A 23821-nucleotide genomic window follows, 5' to 3' on the forward strand; every position below is an offset into this window, starting at 1 on the left:
ACGTGGCTTCAACAGCATAATTTGTATTATTGTCAGTTGTTTTCGTCATGAAATATTTGCACCTTCGTCACCTTTTTGAAGCTTTGATAGATACGAATCGGAACAGTGTTTTTGCGAGGTATTTTTGCTTCACCGATATAACTTCGATTGAACTAAAATATTTTGCTAATAGGTTTTGGAAGGTCTGGTGAAAAAAGCAAACACAAAAATGATCCAAAAAATCTAATATAAATCAAAGTACAAATATTTGAATCCATTTGCCAATACAAATATAAAGCGTGACGTTAGTCCGCTGTAACGATACACTGTAGGCTATCTAACAAATCTTATATCTCAAAACACCATCATTGTAAATTCATTACTATTCGTTTGATACTAATTTTCGTAGAATTTGTGAATACATTTAAATCCTTAAATTAAATGACAAACTGTCTAAAGGCCCCAAGTTGTTTGCACACTTTTAAGTCAAACCTCGAAACATAATATCCACGAATATGTAAGTTTTTCTTCTCCCACACAAATTTCGTACCCATGAAAATCATTGAAATACAGTATATATAAAACACAGCCGGTTTTAATCATCGAATGATACCATCGTTATAGCGGAAACTAGTATTTGATTTTTCTTCAAATGGACACGAATGCATACCTTCAGCCAATCACCTAAACATCGATGTTAACTTGCTATCAGTTTCAAATACATAAGAATTGAATGCTTCTTTTTGTAAATTTATTGGGGTGTAAAAGCGTTGACCGAAGTACATTTTGTACGAAGCGCGGAAGCGCTTCATTCTTAAAATGTACGCACGGTCAACGCTTTTACAACCCTATAAAGTTACAAAAAGAAGCATTCAATACTTATAATTACATTTTTTAGCTAGGATCATGAAAACAAGATTTTTATCCAGTTTTATTTATTCACCTGTGCACTTTATTGTGGGACCTCTTGTCATCATGCATGATAAATGTTATTGTCTCATGCAATTGTTTACGGAATAGCATGTGATGTGCTGTTAGCCAATCAGAATAACGTATTATAATGACACATACATCTTATGTAATTATTACGTAATACAAAAATAATACTATAATAGTTTTATAGATATAACATATTAACAAAATTCACATTAAAATACAATAAAGTTTGACATTGTTTTAAATCCCAAATAAAAAGTATAAAAGCAGTAGTACAAGCAATCATAGTTAACGATTGGAAATTAAAAGTGCTTTACAGATAAATGCCACTACAGCAACTATGATTGCAAACATTAAAAATATGTCCACCTTGTTCCAATGTTTCTTTTTTTTGTCATCTTCACGTGGTTTCAAAACCTGAAATGAGATGAAATGGTATAAACGATTATATTAGAACATGAACATGATGAATTACTTTTAACCATTCCAAAATTATATTTGATCAAAATAAGAAAAAGCGAGCACATGAAATAGACTTGAACATCCCAATGCTAAACTGATAGTGGGTTTCTCTGAGGTTCTGCTACCCCTGCTGTGTCCAAAACGGACGTTGATTAGAGAAGCCCAAAATCGGACGTCGATTAGAAAATTTAAAAAAAATTGACGTCGATTAGACAGGCATGGAATTGGCTGTCGATTTGGAATGCTATTTTATTGTGACGTCAGATTTGGACTTCGATTTGATGAACGGACGTCGATTAGAGACTGGACGTCGATCTGAGTCTTACATATATAAAATTGGATCTAATTTAATAGAAGACAATAAAGCTCCGAATGGAAATGGAAATGGAGAATATGTCAAAAGAGCAAATAACAACAGTCTTCTATCAATGGGTCCTCAACACAGCAAGAAACAACCGCATTCCGAAGGAGGCTTGAGCTGACCCCTACATATAAATATGTTTTGACGTTACGCGCGATGTTCGTACCTCATTGAAATTCGGTGTTGTTGGCAAGATGCAAGTCCAAAATATGTTAATGCTGCATTCGACAAGATTCACTTTAAAAAAAAAACAGCGATTTTAAGGTTGTCCCGCGTAACATTATTCAATTATTGAAACTTCTAAACTATGATTTTCGTGAAAACTATTTAATATTTTGAAAAACGTTTTTTTCCATTATTAAACAGAATGGTTCCTTCAGTCTTTTAAGCACTTTTCATGACGTTATGGTGACGTCATAGAAAGAAAACGCGTTCCATACTACAAGGCCACATCTGTCCCACGGTGAAAAAATTAGGATTCCAGATTTGAGAATCAAAAAACATTTATCTAAAATGAAAAAAAAAAAATAGTATTTGTATTCACTACATCAATGTTAATTTGCTTTATTTTATGAATTTGAAGACAAATATCCTGAAAAATGATATATGGTAATTTATGAGCGATTTTTCAAAGGCTTACAAGGTTGTCGCACCGCCATTTTTTGACGTAAAAACGAAATCAACTCAAATGCACGTCAATTGTTTGCTTATCAGTGCTCTCACAATGGTAGAATTTTATGATGTTTTAAAATGATATTTTTCTTAATTTTTTCTAAAGACTAAAATGCATCAATTAGTTAAAAGGCACCGTCGATTTTGCGGAGTCTTACAAGAATGTCGCACTTGTCGAATTTTTGGTTTGAACGTTACGAAATATTATCGACGTTGTGTTACGCTTACATGTACGAACATCGTGCGTAACGTCATTACTTCCGTGAAAATGGACAACATACTCAACTCCAAAACATATAATTTGACTTTGTTTTATTTTTAAAACACGCTTGCCTTGCGAAGGCCAAGCATCCTGATTTGCGACAGCTGCAATAATGCGGCTAGGATTTAATATGTTTTTTGAATCTTGACCCTCTCGTATACCTCTATAACATGTAGAGTAAATTAACACACAACAAAACGCACAGTAAAACTCAGTTTAAAAGAAGTCCGACTCCGATGTGAGAGTAGGTAACAGAAGAAACAAAGCAAAATTACAATAATATATAAACTCACAAAGGACTACTAGCAGTTACTAACATGCCAGTTCCAGACTTCATTTAAACTGATCCAAAGATTAACTCTGCATCCTATGAAAATTAAGTCAATCCGTCCCGTTAGTGATTTAGAATCATACCATCAAGTTTAAGCATCATGGTTTCCGAATAAAAGTGTTTATTTCCGATGCAAAGATCCTATGCGTAAATTATCATTATTACAAAAATATACCGTCTTTAATTACCTGATACAGTATCGTAACCATATCCCTTCTGAATTAGTCTGTGTAAAGTTTTAGTAAGCTTTTTGTACTTTTATACCCCCGTGAATGTCCGGTATCAATCCGTAAATGTCGGCACAGGTTACATTTAAGTCTGTTCGTCTATAATGTGGCTGCTTTAAATTTTTTAATTCATATAGATATTCAATTTAAAACGAGAGTTGGTGTGAAATACCTGAACGTATAAGATGTTTGCATACGGTATCTTTTTTAGATTTAAATCCATCAAAAATATAAAATAAACAAGTGTTTGCCACTACAAAGATATAGGAAGATGTGGTGTGAGTGCCAATGAAACAACTCTCCATCCAAATAACAATTTAAAAAAGTGAACCATTATAGGTTAAAGTACGGCCTTCAACACAGAGCCTTGGCTCACATGCATAGTATTCACGTGTCTAGCATTCGTAATTTAGCAGAAAACACCGCATACTTTACCTGTGTCATAAGATTTAATACTGGTACATCAAGCGATGGAATAGTCGTCTTTAAATGAAATCTATTTCTATCGATGGCATCACAGTAATTTATGATATGAGCAAACCGACACTGCGGTAATGCTAGGTGCTTGCAAAATTCGTCAGTTTTGACTTTTACTCGTCTTTCGTCTGGTGTGTATCTGTCCTTATGTGTCATTATCCCATACACAGGTATTTCTATTTAAGAAAAACAATACATTACTTTAACGGTAATTGAGCTACTTTGGTTGTTCTACCTAGCCTAGCATTGCGCAGAGATCTTTTTCCCTCCTCTAACTCTAGATTATTGAAATAAGCTTGCGTTTCGGGTGGTGTTACATTTTTACCTTCTCGGAGGAATTAAATATCACTCATAGGGTCAAAATCTAAAGAATGATGTTCTATTCTAAACTGAAACAATATATTGGAGGATCTATATCAACTACTTGGATTTAATGCATTATATTGCGGTTTTGTGCTGTCTTTTGTTTTTATTTAAAAGATGCGTTTAGAAATGCGCCATGATATTGATTAAAAAGTACACTTTTATACTGTTTAAGGAGGTTTGCTGCTCAGTTTCCAAATAAAAAAATTTCTATAAAACTAGTATATATCAATCAGGGATTAAATGAGGAATCAAAAAATCAAAACAATTACAGAGGTCAATGTGCTGGTTTTCGAGATATTAGCCATCGGAATTTTGACAGGAAAATGTTTTCTCTGGATTTTTCATAGATTTATCATTGACCAGTTAAAGTAAAGGTATCAAAAAACTATCAAAACATAAATAAAATTTTATAAGACTTTTACAAATGGCTTATAGTCATCTGATGGTTTACGTAATCTTTGTCTGTTATAGGATTTCAAATGTAAAACCACATGCACACTACATATAAGTAAATGAATGAATACCTCATAATATTAAAAAAAAATCTTTTAAAACAAATTAATGCTTTTTCTAATGTATACAATACTAGCATTTCATAGTTACCCCAGTGTTTTTTCTTCGCTTTCCATACAGCATTGAAGAAGTCCCTTGATAAAGGAACATCAGGATTTGACGTACAGACTACAATTATCCGATCAACTGGACGATAGCACAGAAACTTTCGAATGAACTTCATAATTCCAAAGCTTAATGCACTTTTCAATTCTTCATCTTCCCTTATTCTACCAGCAAATACCATCTCGAGGAGCTCCAAAGATTTTGCAGAGTCTTCGTCCTCGAACCCAGTCATGTCCAAAAACGTCGGCATTAGATAAGTGTCTTTTGGCTTGTAATAAACGTCTTTGGGGAAGCTTTAATGAAACATTTCGTTTACACTAAAATATTGTGTAGAATAGGAAATTATATATCATCTTCAGTATATTGTTTTAATACAATTGCAAAAAATAATCGAAGATTCTGTAAAAATATTGGATATCGTAAAACCTTGGTGGATTGAGCAATGAGATTCTTGGAGGTTGATAAATGAATTTTGAATTTCTTTACCAAAATTGTAATCATTATGTTTTTATTGCTAAAGGTTGCGTTTTATAAGTACAGCTGTTTCTCAAACCCCGCCTCTTTTGGGGAGACGTAGAATATCATGATAGATAATTCATTTTGTTTACGTACTGGTTCCCAAGTTATGAACTCTATGTTTCATCTCATAGAGTTATATCTTGGGAATGTTATCAGCAAATATACATATACAAATTCTTTATATTGAAATCTGTAATAATCTTACAGTCAAGCTAGAGGTTACCGTAGTAAATAAATTGAGAGTTAGTTTTTAAAAACTCTTAGAAGTTCGGGGCATAACAAATAAACGTTGAAAATATGTCGCACAACCCTATATTTTGACCTTTGAAAACAATAGCAGTGCATATGAACTTTTTGTTCATGGATATATTTGTTACCAATACTTCATAGTACTTGTGGTACAGTTTTAGCCGTTAAATGAGTTCCTATGGAGATCTGCATTGTTGATATTTACAGAAATGCGACCTATATTGTTTGAAAAAAGAAAACATACAGAATTTAACCATTTTTTTTTTATTTCACAGATTGTAATGAAATTATCTCCAATATGAAGTTTTATAAATATTTCATGAAGATTGTGGAAATCCTGAGCCTTTTACTATGATGCCGCAGTTTACAGTATGCATAGATTACTTAAAGCTCTGAATGCAAAACAAAATTACATAATATATACATATGTGTAAGTTTAATTGTTCAGAAGTTATTATATTTACTCTTCGCAGTCATCGAAACTCATAGATCCTGCCTGAATATTATTGATGGGGTGTTTTTGTCTTGTCGATCACCAAAAAGTAATCCGTAACACCTTCATCTGCTTTGTTGCCACCGCGGCATAACAAAAAGCTAGAGATACAAAAAAAAACTCTCAACAAAACTAACGATAATGTGTTTCTAGAAAACATTCAATATTTATTGAAAACGTTAACGTTTGATTTTGTTTTTCTATCAAATTCTTATTTATTGATTAAAATTTCAAAAGTTAAAACTTTTTAAAAATAAAGGAAATATAAACACCTTTTGAATCGTGTTGTGAACTGTTTATCATGTTCACCAAAAGAACCAAATTGAACTGTATCTTCCCAACACTTTGTACTAAAACTAGCAAATATGGTGTTCAATAGCGATGATTTCCCTCCACCGGGTAGTCCAATGATAGCTATATTCAATGGTTTCCTCTTGGAATGATCAGTTCCGACAATTTCCTGACATTCCCTAATCAGATTTATTTTTTCTATATACTTTGGATCATCTTCTTGTTTTTTGTGTGGAATGATACGATTTGCTGGATGGCAAACTTGTTCTACAGAAGAGGTATTCAACTCATCTCGGCTCATCTGGAATTATGAATATATATACGGAATTGACTGAATGTCTTAAAAAGAAGCAGCAAAAAAGAAGGTCAAATATCGATTTACTTTATTGGGAAGAAATGTCTGAACGAAAATAAAATGACTGTATTCGTGAGTGAGAAAAACATATATCGTATAACAGACTGTTAGTGACAATAGCCTCTGAATTACAGATTCCTTACTTTGAAGAGAAATATGAAGAGTTTATCAAAAAAAAAAGATGTGGTATGATTGCCAATGAGACAATTATCCACAAAAGACCAAAATGACACAAACATTAACAACTATAAGTCACCGTACGGCCTTCAACAATTGGCGGTTTCAACACGCCTAGCTTCTGCTGATGCTCAAGCCTCCCCTTGCCGAGGACATTAATTTAACAAGTTAACAACGCAACATTTTATTATCGGGACAATCACGATCTATGGTGTATCACCTAGAAGAACTACAACATAAATGTACTACATGCATGTACTCTGTGAATGCTTAACATTATAAACATATAAGTTAACGTAAAATTAAAAAAAAATGGACGTTTGGCAGTGATTATTTTATCTTGAAATGTTGTAATCCGAGCCTCTGTCGAGTTGTGAATCAAGGTATTAACGCTGCTAAACGATATCATCTGTTCTAGGTAAAATGTATTTCAATAGAAAACTATGGAGAAGTTGTAAAATGAAAACTAGAAATAACAAGAGGCTTTTGAGAGCCTAAACCGCTCACCTGTTAGTTTTTACTTAAATCTTTCATCAATGATTATTTTTGCGTTTCAATATAATTGATTCTTGGCTTAAACAATGCTATTTAAATGTTCTTTGTATCTGTCATCACCAAAAAGTATACAGATCTTTAGATTTATATAACAAAGACATGTTTAAAGTTTTGTGCAATAATCATAAATTGTTTTTGAGATATGGCGCGACATGTAAAAAAACACCTCCCCCTTTATTACAGAATACTCAATAACTCAAAATTGATATTTTAAATCATCACCAAAAAGTTAACAGACATTAAGATTAATATAACTAAGGAGTGTTTAAAGATTAAAGCCATAATCAAGAATCGTTTTTGAGATACGGTTTGACATGGGAAAAACACAGCCCTGTTTTAGTTACAAAGTGCCGTAACTCTTAAAAGTTTGAATCTTATTTTCACAAATACACAAATCATTTAACCATCATAAGAAATAATGATATTAAGTTTCATGAAATTTGGATAAGTCGTTCTATCTCAAGTTACGGTGCGACATATATACGCCGGACATACGGACAGACAGACGAACGGACGGACGGACGGACACCGGACATTTGTATACTATAGTACTTCCCATCAAAATTTTGACGGGCGTATAAAAAATAATCGTGTAATTTATATTTGTACAATGTGCGAAAATGTACAATAATTGAGCTGATAGCTTGCATTTGCACTATTGGTTATGGAATTTGCTCATTGTTGAAGGCCACACAGTACCTTATAGTCTCTACTTCTATGGCATTAGGTTTCTAATGGAGAGATATGTAATTGGCAATCATACTCCATTGTATTCCAATATGTACCTACATCCCAGTTTTGTAATCAATATCGACAGAATGACTGTAACCTAAAACCCATATTATTTTGTTTGGCATGACTCCTACAAATAAATTTAAGTTTGTATTTTCCATGTTTTTTTTCTGTTTTCTGCTCAATGATATTATGGTCATATGAGGATCTTGAGATTTTATGTAATGCTCTGTTTAACATGTGGACTTTAAATCAAAAGGTAGACCCTGATAATACGTGCAGCACAAATGCACATATCTCATTATGTATGTATATTAACATGACTCAGTATATGTACATGTATATATAAATGTATCATTTGAAAAACCGAGTGAAGACAACTGTTTTGTTTGGAAATATTGAAGTCACAGAATGATATGAATGACATAGGTAGCACTATATATCACTGCCACTTATCGGTGGTGCATAAAAATTACATACCATGATTTCAGTCTTTTTTTCCTTTTTTTTTCTTTTGCCCGTTTCTGTGTCCTTCATTTTTTCTTTTGAATGCCCTCCAATGTTCCCACTGCTGGAAAACAGTAAAATAAAACATTTGTAATCTTATCATTAATTGTTTGTTGTACTCTCTTAGGACAACTCTTTAAGGATTTCATACATGTATGTGGCCTGTTACAATGTTATTTTGTTTCCCTTTTTAATTTACCCTCATTTTCAAGTGCATTCCAAACTTCCTGTCATTCATATGTATGGAACGCCATCACTGCCTTATAAGAAGAAACTACTATGACATGATGCGAATGTTGCTTACATGATGTGAATTCTCCTTTATATGATGTGAATTCTTCTTTACATGATGTGAATTCTACTTTACATGATGTGAATTCTTCATTACATGATGTGAATTCTTCTTTACATGATGTAAAATCTTCTTTACATGATGTGAAAACTTCATTACATGATGTGGTTTCCTCTTTACATGATGTGAAAACTTCATTACGTGATGTGGTTGTTTCATTACCTAATCTGAAAATTTTATTACATGATGCGAAAATTTCTTTACGTTATGTTAAAAAATCTTTATGTCGTATTTCTATTACATTATGCCAAAATATATACATCGTTATGTCAAATGGGTATTACGAGGTAAGAAAGACATATGACGTTATGTGAACACTTCATTATGTCAAAACATCTTTATAAGAACACGGGACCTCTCGGACGTTATAACAATTAATTAATAACACTGTCTGCCACGCAGCATTTCGGGGTCTCTCCCTCTGGTATCTTTCGTTCCTCTTTTATAGCTGACTATGCGTTTTTTTTTCTAATTATTGGGGGCATTATGATGACCTATATTTATTAATTTCTGTGTCATTTAGTCTCTTGGCAATCATAATACATATTCTTTTATATATATAAATTGTTGTTATTACGACATAGCTATGTCGTTAAAATGACATAGTGATGTCGTTATTACGACATGTTATGTCGAAATTACGACATAGCGATGTCGTAGTTACGACATCGCGATGTCGTAATAACGACATGTTATGTCGAAATTAAGACATGCTATGTCGTAATTACGACATTTTGTTTTTTGAATGTCCCTTATCGGCTTCCGTAGAGGACTATAACTTTGCAAAAAGTCATCAGACCGGAACACAATTCGTACTTGATCTGTAACTTGTCATGGGTTTACTATATACTAAATATCAAATCAATATCTTCAAGCATGGCCAACAACAGTGCCATATCTCTAACACGTAAAAGACATCCATGTAGATTTCGAAAACGAGTAGGCTAATGCCGCTACAAGGCAGCACTCACATTCGCAAAGTGGAAAGGGATTTATATAAGTTGCAAATCTTGTATCCAATCCACTATAAATAAATGTGTTTAAAACTAAAAAATGCGGAAAGCTAATTTTCCGGACGGACATTCTGACAGACGGGACATAGTGCAAACCTAATTAAAGTCCCCTTCAACTTCGTTGGTAAGGGACTCATAAACATTTAGTATATAATACTAAGGTTTCCTAAAATATAAACCCTATAGTAGTGTAATAGATGTGCCTAGTTAATTCTCCTTAATTTTGGATAGATTAATTATTTGTTGATTAAATGTTTATTTTAAGTTTTATTTGATTTAAACTCCATAGTGAGATAAAAGTAAGGATTGTTAATTTAACTGTTTTAGTATTTAACTTTTGATGTTTCTGTAATGTTTTATGAATATTAATTTATTCAATTTGTCTTGAGTACCTTTTCTGTTAAAGTTATCCGGTTTAATGCCAATATAAGGATTTTAATTGTTTTTCAGTCGGAGACGGCCTTGTACAGGCCTCGAAATACTCGCCGGACTGTATCAGTCCACTTGAGTTTAGAGTTAGTCACCACTTCGGTGCAGTTCGCTAGAGTTAGTCACCTCTTCTTGGTGCAGTGTTACTACTTAAAACACAACGCGAAGCCAATTTACTTTACTAAAGACTAACTCTGGGAACACTTTATTTTTCATTTTACATTTGAAATTACTCTATTTTTGAACTTCATTTAAGAAAGTTTTTTGACTCTCGTTTGTCCGCAATTATTGTACATTTGTGAATAAACATAGTTTCATTTGATTAATTGTCTGTTGTTCAGCCATAATCTGATATCAGGTTGCCCGATGGTCGAATAGGGACACAATACTGGCAACTACACCTCCCGGGAGGTGTCGTTACCGACCCCCTCCGTTACAATAGCACTACCATAAAAATACACCAACAAGAACTTTTCTATAAAGTTTTGAACCCTTGAATGGCCTAATTACAATTAAATTCTATATATCATTAACAAGCCTATGGACTGTGCAAAAAAACGTTTATAGTGAATATAGGGCACAGATTTGGGTTGAGGAGTTATGGAGCACCAGAATACCGAAAACGGCCAAACCTAATAATAAAAAAACACAAAGCACGCTTCTATCAAGTTTTGAACCCTTAAATGGTCTCATTAAACATTTTACATGACGTATAATTATAAGGTGACGTTCACATCAGGTAATGCAGTTCTAGCATCACGTACTGCAATATTCACATCATACACTAAAGTATTCGCATCATGTACAAGGGTTTTTATTTTAACAGCACATAAGGAAAGTTCGCATCATGTAATGAAACAACCACATCACGTAAAGACGTTTTTACATCATGTAATGAAGTTTTCACATAATGTAATGAAGTTTTCACATCATGTAATGTAATGAAGTTTTCACATCATGTAATGAAGAGTTCACATCATGTAATGAAGTTTTCACATCATGTAATTATGTAATGAAGTTTTCACATCATGTAATGAAGTTTTCACATCATGTAATGAAGTTTTCACATCATGTAATGAAGAGTTCACATCATGTAATGAAGAATTCACATCGTGGAATGAAGAGTTCATATCATGTAAAGAAGAATTAACATCATGTAATGAAGAATTCACATCGTGTAATGAAGAGTTCACATCATGTAAAGAAGAATGCACATCATGTAATGAAGAATTCACATCATGTAATGAAGAATTCACATAATGTAATGAAGAGTTCACATCATGTAATGAAGAATTCACATCGTGGAATGAAGAGTTCATATCATGTAAAGAAGAATTCACATCATGTAATGAAGAATTCACATCATGTAAAGAAGAGTTCACATCATGTAAAGAAGAATTCACATCATGTAATGAAGAATTCACATCATATAAAGGAGAATTCACATCATGTAAGCAACATTTGCATCATGTCATAGTAGTTTCTTCTTATAAGGCAGTGATGGCGTTCCATACATATGGGTCAACAATTATTACAGGTCCCACAAGAACCTTATTGTGAACTTGTTGTTTTCCTTAACATGCATGAAATATTTGCCACTGTACATAAAGCAAGCAATCAATCGATACACATGATACACATTGAAAAGAACTGAAATTAACTAACAATAAACAATATCAGTACTTACATTTCTTATTTTGATGTCAAAAATAACTTCACAAAAACTTTTGGGATAACTGTTGGACCGCGACCACAATAATTTCGTAGTGCATTTCTTTTAGAACATGAATGAAAATAAAAAAAATCCCACTTGCGCTTTCTCAAAGAATTGTTTACAGTGTGTTGTATATCAAAATTATAGAAAACTGCATCGGCTCTAATTCAAAATATGGACAATTTTATGTTTAGGGCGTCTTGAAATCTTTTGACAGCTTCCGACGCGCTAATTTTTAACCTTTTTCAGCTGGACCAAATCATTACTTTCCTTTAAAATTCTGGACCTAAATACAGTTTAATTTTACCCCCTACTTACAATTTGAGGTATCAAACATGAAGAAATAAAATTGGAAGGGGTACAAACATTAATGGCAAGTAACCCACTGTCAACACTAGGGACTATATTCGTGAACAGCGAAAATCAAGGGACGACAATTGTGGTATCGGACCTGTTAGGCTGGTATTCTGTATTCTGTATGCTGTTGAAACGCATCATGACGTCACAAAATGACGTAAAATGAAATGTGAATAAACGAAGACGGGATTGTTTTCCTGTGTGTTTAGTGATCAAATGTTAAAAACGGTAATCCGTTTGTACCATAACTGTGCGATGACACTCTGTCAATGTGCATCCCTGTCGGGATGTCAAGCATCTGTTTAATGTTATCCTTTTTCCGGTACTACAGGTTCTTTTATTTTTCAATCAAATTTTACTGATAAGCAATGGGCAATAATATGTACAAAAAGCACAGGAATGATTCTTATTTTTTGGAATTGTAGGGTTAAAAACTTTAATCTTGTGTCTTTTTTTCACTAAGGTATCCGGGTTTTTTTTAAGCTGATCCGACTACTTTGTGTTTCCAAACCGCAAAACAATCACCGCAAAACAATGTACAATTCCTTTGTCTACAGTAAAACGTTTAAAGTAGAACACGTGTGTTTTACGATGAACAGGGGAAATTTGTCAAAAGCAGATATGTTTAATCTAAAACATTTACGTTTTTGTTTCGTATGTTTTAAAAATTACACTTGTTTTTCTAGTGTAAGCATTTTATCCAAACAGGTTGTGTGTTACATTTGTAGTGATCACGGACTACACTTAAACACATTTTAAATTAGATTTATTTTAAAATTTTTAAATAGTTCCTTGTTAACATGGTTAAGAAGAACGAATTTGAATTATATTTTGAAGTTAACAAATGTGTAAAAAGAAAGTAAAAGTAGTATAATTCGCAAATTTCAAAAAATTCTTGAAACTGTTAGATTATAAAATATGTAAACACAGTATTCATGTATAGTTGCGAAACATAACGTAGCAAATATTTACTCATGTATCTTTAAAATGAAATGCTACAAATGCACAATAAAAATTGACACCTCAGCGTCCGTTACGTAGCAACATTCAAGCAGCACCTGCATACGGTGTTTAAATCCCCCAATTGATACGATATTCCCGTGCTTGCATTCACTATCATTTTTTTCTTGATAAAGGATTGCTGTTCACAAGAAATCTATTAAATTTAGAGTTCAAAATGGTGAATTTGATATCATGTTTTCGTTAATTTAAAAAACGCCATCACTAGTTGGTTGACCGTTATGGAATAACTGTTTCACAAATGATATCGGATATGTTCCTTACGTCGTAACTACAATCTCCTTCCCTTTCATAAATGTGACCTAACAAATTAGACTATTTACTGGATTTGTTATCTCATAAACAACACGACGGGGGCCACATGTTGAGCAGGATCTGCTTACCCTTCCGTAGCACATGATATCACCCCTAGTTTTTGGTAGGGTTCATTTTGTTTATTCTTTCGTTTTCTATGTTGTGTCATGTGTACTATTATTTATCTGTTTGTCCTTTTCATTTTTAGTCATGGCGTTGTTAGTTTATTTTCGATTTATGAGTTTGACTTTCCCTCTGGTATCTTTCGTCCCTCTTCTCAAACTTTAAATCATAACACAAACAAATACATATTATAGTGAAAGACAATACATTTATATTTCGATAATTCCATAATAATAACATATGTTTATTGAATAAATGTAAACAAATAAGATCTTACCTTTTGACAATAAGCTACAACCGAAAAGATTAACACATGCACTATATTGTCCTTCACTCATGTCAAGTTACGATTATTTGATCACACTAGACACACGTACGATTTTTCTAAACGAGCAATATGTGTCAAGTAGATATATCCTATAATGGTAAACGGAAACTAGTATTTAATTTTTTTCTCAAATTGACGCGAATGCATACATTAAAAAAAACTTGCTAGTTTTCTTGCTATAAGTTTCAAATACAACGTAATACAATAATTATATTATAATAGTTATAGATATTACATATTAACAAAATTCACATTAAAATGAGAAAAAGTTTGACATAGTTTCAAATTCTAAATAAAAAATATACAACCAGTAGCACAAACAATCATAATTAACGATACGAAATTAAAAGTACTACGATAATTGCCACTAGAGCAATTACGATTGCAAATATTAGATATTTGTCCATCTTGTTCCCATGTTTATTGTTTAGGTCATCTTCACGAGGTTTCTAAACCTGAAATTAGATGAAATGGTATTCACAATTATGTTACAGCATAATTTACTTTTTATCCATTCCAAAATTATCTTTGGTCAAAATAATCAAATAGCTAGCACATGAAGTAGAGTTAAACATCCGAATGCTAAATTAATAGGGAGGTGCCCTGAGGTGCCCTGTACTCAAATCTCTTACTATAATTTAGCTTTGGAAATATACAGTTTTTTATATATATTGTAAAGTTAAAATTAAAATTACATATTAGCATAATGTTTGGGTTTCGTGTTGTTTATGGTACGAGTGGAATACAAAAGTGTCAGGAATTTGTTTGATTAAAACACATAGTCTGAAACACCAACAAAGTTTCATAAGCTTTTTGTACTTTGTAAAGCATGTTTCTATAAAAGATTGGGTTTGAAATACTGGAGCATATAATGTTATTGGCTTTTTAGCAGATTAAATGTGTATATGACAAATGACTATATGTCAGCTGGAAAATACTTTCCATATGGTATTTTTTTTTTAATTTGAATCCATATATCCAAAAATATGAAATAAACAAATGTTTACCACTACAAGAATAGTATGCACGTGTCTGGCAATCTTAATTTAACATAACTTTACCTGTTTCATGAACTGTAATACTGGTACATCCAGCAATGGAATAGTCGTCTTTAAATGAAATCCTTTTCTATCGATGGCATCACAGTAATTTATGATATGAGCAAACCGACACATCGGTAATGCCAGGTGCTCGCAAAATTCGCCAATTTTGACTTTTACTCGTTCTATTTTGAAATTAAAAAATAACAAAAAACATTCCTTTAAAAGCACTTGAGCTACTTTAGTTGTTATACGGTGTATATTGTTTAACTCTATATTGGCCATACTCCGTTAGGTAATAATACAATTATAACTTAACGGAAATCTTTCTTTAGTTGTTTTTAAGTGGTTTTATTGATTTCTCACACACATATATATAATACGCTGATACATATATATATATATATATATATATATATATACGAGTCTAAATTGAAAACTACGTTCAAACCTATGACTGCGTTGGATAAAAACCGCAATTTTTATACGTGTGCATGTCAAACAAATTTCGTTGTAGAAGGGTCTAAAAACAGCACAAACAACATTTTCCAAAAGACCAAAAGAGTGAAAAAGTATATTTAAACAAAACGCATTTGACTAACAGGTCGAACAACTGATGTTCTTTAACCCTGCTGACTGCCATTGGCGATTGCCAAATAAAATTGATCACAGGTTGTAACAAAATGGATCTTATTATAAATTTAATACGTCACAGAAAAAAAAATTGTTAACTTGTGGACAGGATGTTGTGCCACAAACATTCGGTGTCAATATTTCTTTAGTACACCATATCCGGATTTCGACAATAAATGTCTCTTCAGTGATATATATATATATATATATATATATATAAAAGTATATACCGTTGTGCAAATCTTTAGACTGATATATACGTCTGAGTCAGTGACAACCCTACAACAGATGTATCCATCGGATCGCCATCAATGATGGTGATACATGGCTGTGTACATAATGTATATACAACTCGTCTAAACATCAACCCAACAATGTTAGATCTGTAAATTTGCTTTCGCAAATTTTTGGTTCTTCCCTCGCCGGGATTCGAACCCATGCTACTGTGATATCGTGACACCAAATCGCCTGCACTGCAGCCGTCCCGCTAGACCACACGACCACCTGGGCTCTCAAAAAAAGAGCTTTCGCTGGCCATGTGTTACCTTTCCACGTCAGTATTAATCTAGCGGCGTACTACAGTACATGATATATAAGGCATGAAGTTGTTATTGTTACAGATCAGCTAAATTATCTATAGTAAAGGATCCTACAAATTAATGTAAGATACAGTCACAGAAAATAATTATATATATAAATACGTCTGAGTCAGTGACAACCCTACAACAGATGTATCCATCGGATCGCCATCAATGATGGTGATACATGGCTGTGTACATAATGTATATACAACTCGTCTAAACATCAACCCAACAATGTTAGATCTGTAAATTTGCTTTCGCAAATTTTTGGTTCTTCCCTCGCCGGGATTCGAACCCATGCTACTGTGATATCGTGACACCAAATCGCCTGCACTGCAGCCGTCCCGCTAGACCACACGACCACCTGGGCTCTCAAAAAAAGAGCTTCCGCTGGCCATGTGTTACCTTTCCACGTCAGTATTAATCTAGCGGCGTACTACAGTACATGATATATAAGGCATGAAGATGTTATTGTTACAGATCAGCTAAATTATCTATAGTAAAGGATCCTACAAATTAATGTAAGATACAGTCACAGAAAATAATTATATATATAAATACGTCTGAGTCAGTGACAACCCTACAACAGATGTATCCATCGGATCGCCACCAATGATGGTGATACATGGCTGTGTACATAATGTATATACAACTCGTCTAAACATCAACCCAACAATGTTAGATCTGTAAATTTGCTTTCGCAAATTTTTGGTTCTTCCCTCGCCGGGATTCGAACCCATGCTACTGTGATATCGTGACACCAAATCGCCTGCACTGCAGCCGTCCCGCTAGACCACACGACCACCTGGGCTCTCAAAAAAAGAGCTTTCGCTGGCCATGTGTTACCTTTCCACGTCAGTATTAATCTAGCGGCGTACTACAGTACATGATATATAAGGCATGAAGTTGTTATTGTTACAGATCAGCTAACTTATCTATAGTAAAGGATCCTACAAATTAATGTAAGATACAGTCACAGAAAATAATTATATATATAAATACGTCTGAGTCAGTGACAACCCTACAACAGATGTATCCATCGGATCGCCATCAATGATGGTGATACATGGCTGTGTACATAATGTATATACAACTCGTCTAAACATCAACCCAACAATGTTAGATCTGTAAATTTGCTTTCGCAAATTTTTGGTTCTTCCCTCGCCGGGATTCGAACCCATGCTACTGTGATATCGTGACACCAAATCGCCTGCACTGCAGCCGTCCCGCTAGACCACACGACCACCTGGGCTCTCAAAAAAAGAGCTTTCGCTGGCCATGTGTTACCTTTCCACGTCAGTATTAATCTAGCGGCGTACTACAGTACATGATATATAAGGCATTAAGATGTTATTGTTACAGATCAGCTAAATTATCTATAGTAAAGGATCCTACAAATTAATGTAAGATACAGTCACAGAAAATAATTATATATATAAATACGTCTGAGTCAGTGACAACCCTACAACAGATGTATCCATCGGATCGCCATCAATGATGGTGATACATGGCTGTGTACATAATGTATATACAACTCGTCTAAACATCAACCCAACAATGTTAGATCTGTAAATTTGCTTTCGCAAATTTTTGGTTCTTCCCTCGCCGGGATTCGAACCCATGCTACTGTGATATCGTGACACCAAATCGCCTGCACTGCAGCCGTCCCGCTAGACCACACGACCACCTGGGCTCTCAAAAAAAGAGCTTTCGCTGGCCATGTGTTACCTTTCCACGTCAGTATTAATCTAGCGGCGTACTACAGTACATGATATATAAGGCATGAAGTTGTTATTGTTACAGATCAGCTAAATTATCTATAGTAAAGGATCCTACAAATTAATGTAAGATACAGTCACAGAAAATAATTATATATATAAATACGTCTGAGTCAGTGACAACCCTACAACAGATGTATCCATCGGATCGCCATCAATGATGGTGATACATGGCTGTGTACATAATGTATATACAACTCGTCTAAACATCAACCCAACAATGTTAGATCTGTAAATTTGCTTTCGCAAATTTTTGGTTCTTCCCTCGCCGGGATTCGAACCCATGCTACTGTGATATCGTGACACCAAATCGCCTGCACTGCAGCCGTCCCGCTAGACCACACGACCACCTGGGCTCTCAAAAAAAGAGCTTTCGCTGGCCATGTGTTACCTTTCCACGTCAGTATTAATCTAGCGGCGTACTACAGTACATGATATATAAGGCATGAAGTTGTTATTGTTACAGATCAGCTAAATTATCTATAGTAAAGGATCCTACAAATTAATGTAAGATACAGTCACAGAAAATAATTATATATATAAATACGTCTGAGTCAGTGACAACCCTACAACAGATGTATCCATCGGATCGCCATCAATGATGGTGATACATGGCTGTGTACATAATGTATATACAACTCGTCTAAACATCAACCCAACAATGTTAGATCTGTAAATTTGCTTTCGCAAATTTTTGGTTCTTCCCTCGCCGGGATTCGAACCCATGCTACTGTGATATCGTGACACCAAATCGCCTGCACTGCAGCCGTCCCGCTAGACCACACGACCACCTGGGCTCTCAAAAAAAGAGCTTTCGCTGGCCATGTGTTACCTTTCCACGTCAGTATTAATCTAGCGGCGTACTACAGTACATGATATATAAGGCATTAAGATGTTATTGTTACAGATCAGCTAAATTATCTATAGTAAAGGATCCTACAAATTAATGTAAGATACAGTCACAGAAAATAATTATATATATAAATACGTCTGAGTCAGTGACAACCCTACAACAGATGTATCCATCGGATCGCCATCAATGATGGTGATACATGGCTGTGTACATAATGTATATACAACTCGTCTAAACATCAACCCAACAATGTTAGATCTGTAAATTTGCTTTCGCAAATTTTTGGTTCTTCCCTCGCCGGGATTCGAACCCATGCTACTGTGATATCGTGACACCAAATCGCCTGCACTGCAGCCGTCCCGCTAGACCACACGACCACCTGGGCTCTCAAAAAAAGAGCTTTCGCTGGCCATGTGTTACCTTTCCACGTCAGTATTAATCTAGCGGCGTACTACAGTACATGATATATAAGGCATGAAGTTGTTATTGTTACAGATCAGCTAAATTATCTATAGTAAAGGATCCTACAAATTAATGTAAGATACAGTCACAGAAAATAATTATATATATAAATACGTCTGAGTCAGTGACAACCCTACAACAGATGTATCCATCGGATCGCCATCAATGATGGTGATACATGGCTGTGTACATAATGTATATACAACTCGTCTAAACATCAACCCAACAATGTTAGATCTGTAAATTTGCTTTCGCAAATTTTTGGTTCTTCCCTCGCCGGGATTCGAACCCATGCTACTGTGATATCGTGACACCAAATCGCCTGCACTGCAGCCGTCCCGCTAGACCACACGACCACCTGGGCTCTCAAAAAAAGAGCTTTCGCTGGCCATGTGTTACCTTTCCACGTCAGTATTAATCTAGCGGCGTACTACAGTACATGATATATAAGGCATGAAGTTGTTATTGTTACAGATCAGCTAAATTATCTATAGTAAAGGATCCTACAAATTAATGTAAGATACAGTCACAGAAAATAATTATATATATAAATACGTCTGAGTCAGTGACAACCCTACAACAGATGTATCCATCGGATCGCCATCAATGATGGTGATACATGGCTGTGTACATAATGTATATACAACTCGTCTAAACATCAACCCAACAATGTTAGATCTGTAAATTTGCTTTCGCAAATTTTTGGTTCTTCCCTCGCCGGGATTCGAACCCATGCTACTGTGATATCGTGACACCAAATCGCCTGCACTGCAGCCGTCCCGCTAGACCACACGACCACCTGGGCTCTCAAAAAAAGAGCTTTCGCTGGCCATGTGTTACCTTTCCACGTCAGTATTAATCTAGCGGCGTACTACAGTACATGATATATAAGGCATGAAGATGTTATTGTTACAGATCAGCTAAATTATCTATAGTAAAGGATCCTACAAATTAATGTAAGATACATTCACAGAAAATAATTATATATATAAATACGTCTGAGTCAGTGACAACCCTACAACAGATGTATCCATCGGATCGCCATCAATGATGGTGATACATGGCTGTGTACATAATGTATATACAACTCGTCTAAACATCAACCCAACAATGTTAGATCTGTAAATTTGTTTTCGCAAATTTTTGGTTCTTCCCTCGCCGGGATTCGAACCCATGCTACTGTGATATCGTGACACCAAATCGCCTGCACTGCAGCCGTCCCGCTAGACCACACGACCACCTGGGCTCTCAAAAAAAGAGCTTTCGCTGGCCATGTGTTACCTTTCCACGTCAGTATTAATCTAGCGGCGTACTACAGTACATGATATATAAGGCATGAAGATGTTATTGTTACAGATCAGCTAAATTATCTATAGTAAAGGATCCTACAAATTAATGTAAGATACAGTCACAGAAAATAATTATATATATAAATACGTCTGAGTCAGTGACAACCCTACAACAGATGTATCCATCGGATCGCCATCAATGATGGTGATACATGGCTGTGTACATAATGTATATACAACTCGTCTAAACATCAACCCAACAATGTTAGATCTGTAAATTTGCTTTCGCTTTGGTGTCACGATATCACAGTAGCATGGGTTCGAATCCCGGCGAGGGAAGAACCAAAAATTTGCGAAAGCAAATTTACAGATCTAACATTGTTGGGTTGATGTTTAGACGAGTTGTATATACATTATGTACACAGCCATGTATCACCATCATTGATGGCGATCCGATGGATACATCTGTTGTAGGGTTGTCACTGACTCAGACGTATTTATATATATAATTATTTTCTGTGACTGTATCTTACATTAATTTGTAGGATCCTTTACTATAGATAATTTAGCTGATCTGTAACAATAACATCTTCATGCCTTATATATCATGTACTGTAGTACGCCGCTAGATTAATACTGACGTGGAAAGGTAACACATGGCCAGCGAAAGCTCTTTTTTTGAGAGCCCAGGTGGTCGTGTGGTCTAGCGGGACGGCTGCAGTGCAGGCGATTTGGTGTCACGATATCACAGTAGCATGGGTTCGAATCCCGGCGAGGGAAGAACCAAAAATTTGCGAAAGCAAATTTACAGATCTAACATTGTTGGGTTGATGTTTAGACGAGTTGTATATACATTATGTACACAGCCATGTATCACCATCATTGATGGCGATCCGATGGATACATCTGTTGTAGGGTTGTCACTGACTCAGACGTATTTATATATATAATTATTTTCTGTGACTGTATCTTACATTAATTTGTAGGATCCTTTACTATAGATAATTTAGCTGATCTGTAACAATAACATCTTCATGCCTTATATATCATGTACTGTAGTACGCCGCTAGATTAATACTGACGTGGAAAGGTAACACATGGCCAGCGAAAGCTCTTTTTTTGAGAGCCCAGGTGGTCGTGTGGTCTAGCGGGACGGCTGCAGTGCAGGCGATTTGGTGTCACGATATCACAGTAGCATGGGTTCGAATCCCGGCGAGGGAAGAACCAAAAATTTGCGAAAGCAAATTTACAGATCTAACATTGTTGGGTTGATGTTTAGACGAGTTGTATATACATTATGTACACAGCCATGTATCACCATCATTGATGGCGATCCGATGGATACATCTGTTGTAGGGTTGTCACTGACTCAGACGTATTTATATATATAATTATTTTCTGTGACTGTATCTTACATTAATTTGTAGGATCCTTTACTATAGATAATTTAGCTGATCTGTAACAATAACATCTTCATGCCTTATATATCATGTACTGTAGTACGCCGCTAGATTAATACTGACGTGGAAAGGTAACACATGGCCAGCGAAAGCTCTTTTTTTGAGAGCCCAGGTGGTCGTGTGGTCTAGCGGGACGGCTGCAGTGCAGGCGATTTGGTGTCACGATATCACAGTAGCATGGGTTCGAATCCCGGCGAGGGAAGAACCAAAAATTTGCGAAAGCAAATTTACAGATCTAACATTGTTGGGTTGATGTTTAGACGAGTTGTATATATATATATATATATATAACTCGTCTAAACATCAACCCAACAATGTTAGATCTGTAAATTTGCTTTCGCAAATTTTTTGGTTCTTCCCTCGCCGGGATTCGAACCCATGCTACTGTGATATCGTGACACAAAATCGCCTGCACTGCAGTCGTCCCGCTAGACCACACGACCACCTGGGCTCTCTTTTAAAAGAGCTTTCGGTGGCCATATGTTACCTTTCCACGTCAGTTTTAATCTAGCGGCGTACTACAGTACATGATATATAAGGCATGAAGATGTTATTGTTACAGATCAGCTAAATTATCTATAGTAAAGGATCCTACAAATTAATGTAAGATACAGTCACAGAAAATAATTATATTCATAAGTACGTCTGAGTCAGTAACAACCCTACAACAGATGTATCCATCGGATCGCCATCAATGATGGTGATACATGGCTGTGTACATAATGTATATACAACTCGTCTAAACATCAACCCAACAATGTTAGATCTGTAAATTTGCTTTCGCAAATTTTTTGGTTTTTCCCTCGCCGGGATTCGAACCCATGCTACTGTGATATCGTGACACCAAATCGCCTGCACTGCAGCCGTCCCGCTAGACCACACGACCACCTGGGCTCTCTTTTAAAAGAGCTTTCGGTGGCCATATGTTACCTTTCCACGTCAGTTTTAATCTAGCGGCGTACTACAGTACATGATATATAAGGCATGAAGATGTTATTGTTACAGATCAGCTAAATTATCTATAGTAAAGGATCCTACAAATTAATGTAAGATACAGTCACAGAAAATAATTATATTCATAAGTACGTCTGAGTCAGTGACAACCCTACAACAGATGTATCCATCGGATCGCCATCAATGATGGTGATATATATATATATGTAAAAAAAACACCTGTGGGTTATATGTATACATAACTCACAAGGCCAATATCTAGAGAATGATGTTTGTAGATAGATGTTTTTTGTGTTCTGTTCCTTTTAAAATTGTTACACGATGATGAGTGCTGTACCCATATTTTGACTATTTTATTTATTTTGTCTGTTTAGTTCACGTATCATTGTAAATATAACGGAATTTGATGAGACTGTCATCAAAGTGAGAGGTTTAGCGCTTTAAAACCAGGTTTAGACCACCATTTTCGACATTTGAAAATGCCTGTACCAAGTCAGGAGTATGCCAGTTCTTGTCCATTCGTTTTTGATGTGTTTTTTCATTTGATTTTGCCATGTGATTATGGACTTTCC

The 23821-nt window shown here is 34.9% G+C and overlaps 1 protein-coding gene across 2 annotated transcripts; it reads right to left on the reverse strand.

Moving 5' to 3' along the window:
• Positions 1 to 1157: 1157 nt before the first annotated feature.
• LOC134700217 (uncharacterized) lies at positions 1158 to 14350 on the reverse strand. Of its 2 annotated transcripts, XM_063561574.1 has the most exons (7): positions 14149 to 14350; positions 8543 to 8633; positions 6225 to 6544; positions 4677 to 4984; positions 3666 to 3883; positions 2966 to 3039; positions 1255 to 1332 (listed from the first exon to the last, which is right to left on the reverse strand). In XM_063561574.1, exons 2-6 carry the CDS (start codon positions 8597 to 8599, stop codon positions 3010 to 3012), a joined length of 933 nt encoding a protein of 310 aa, XP_063417644.1. In that variant the 5' UTR covers positions 8600 to 8633; positions 14149 to 14350; the 3' UTR covers positions 1255 to 1332; positions 2966 to 3009. The 2 variants fall into 2 exon arrangements, with proteins under 2 accessions (XP_063417643.1, XP_063417644.1); XM_063561573.1 differs by lacking the exon at positions 2966 to 3039 and having other exon boundaries at positions 1158 to 1332.
• Positions 14351 to 23821: the final 9471 nt, after the last annotated feature.

Source organism: Mytilus trossulus, unplaced genomic scaffold (genome assembly GCF_036588685.1).
Source record: "Mytilus trossulus isolate FHL-02 unplaced genomic scaffold, PNRI_Mtr1.1.1.hap1 h1tg000128l__unscaffolded, whole genome shotgun sequence".
NCBI classification, from domain to species: Eukaryota; Metazoa; Mollusca; class Bivalvia; order Mytilida; family Mytilidae; genus Mytilus; species Mytilus trossulus.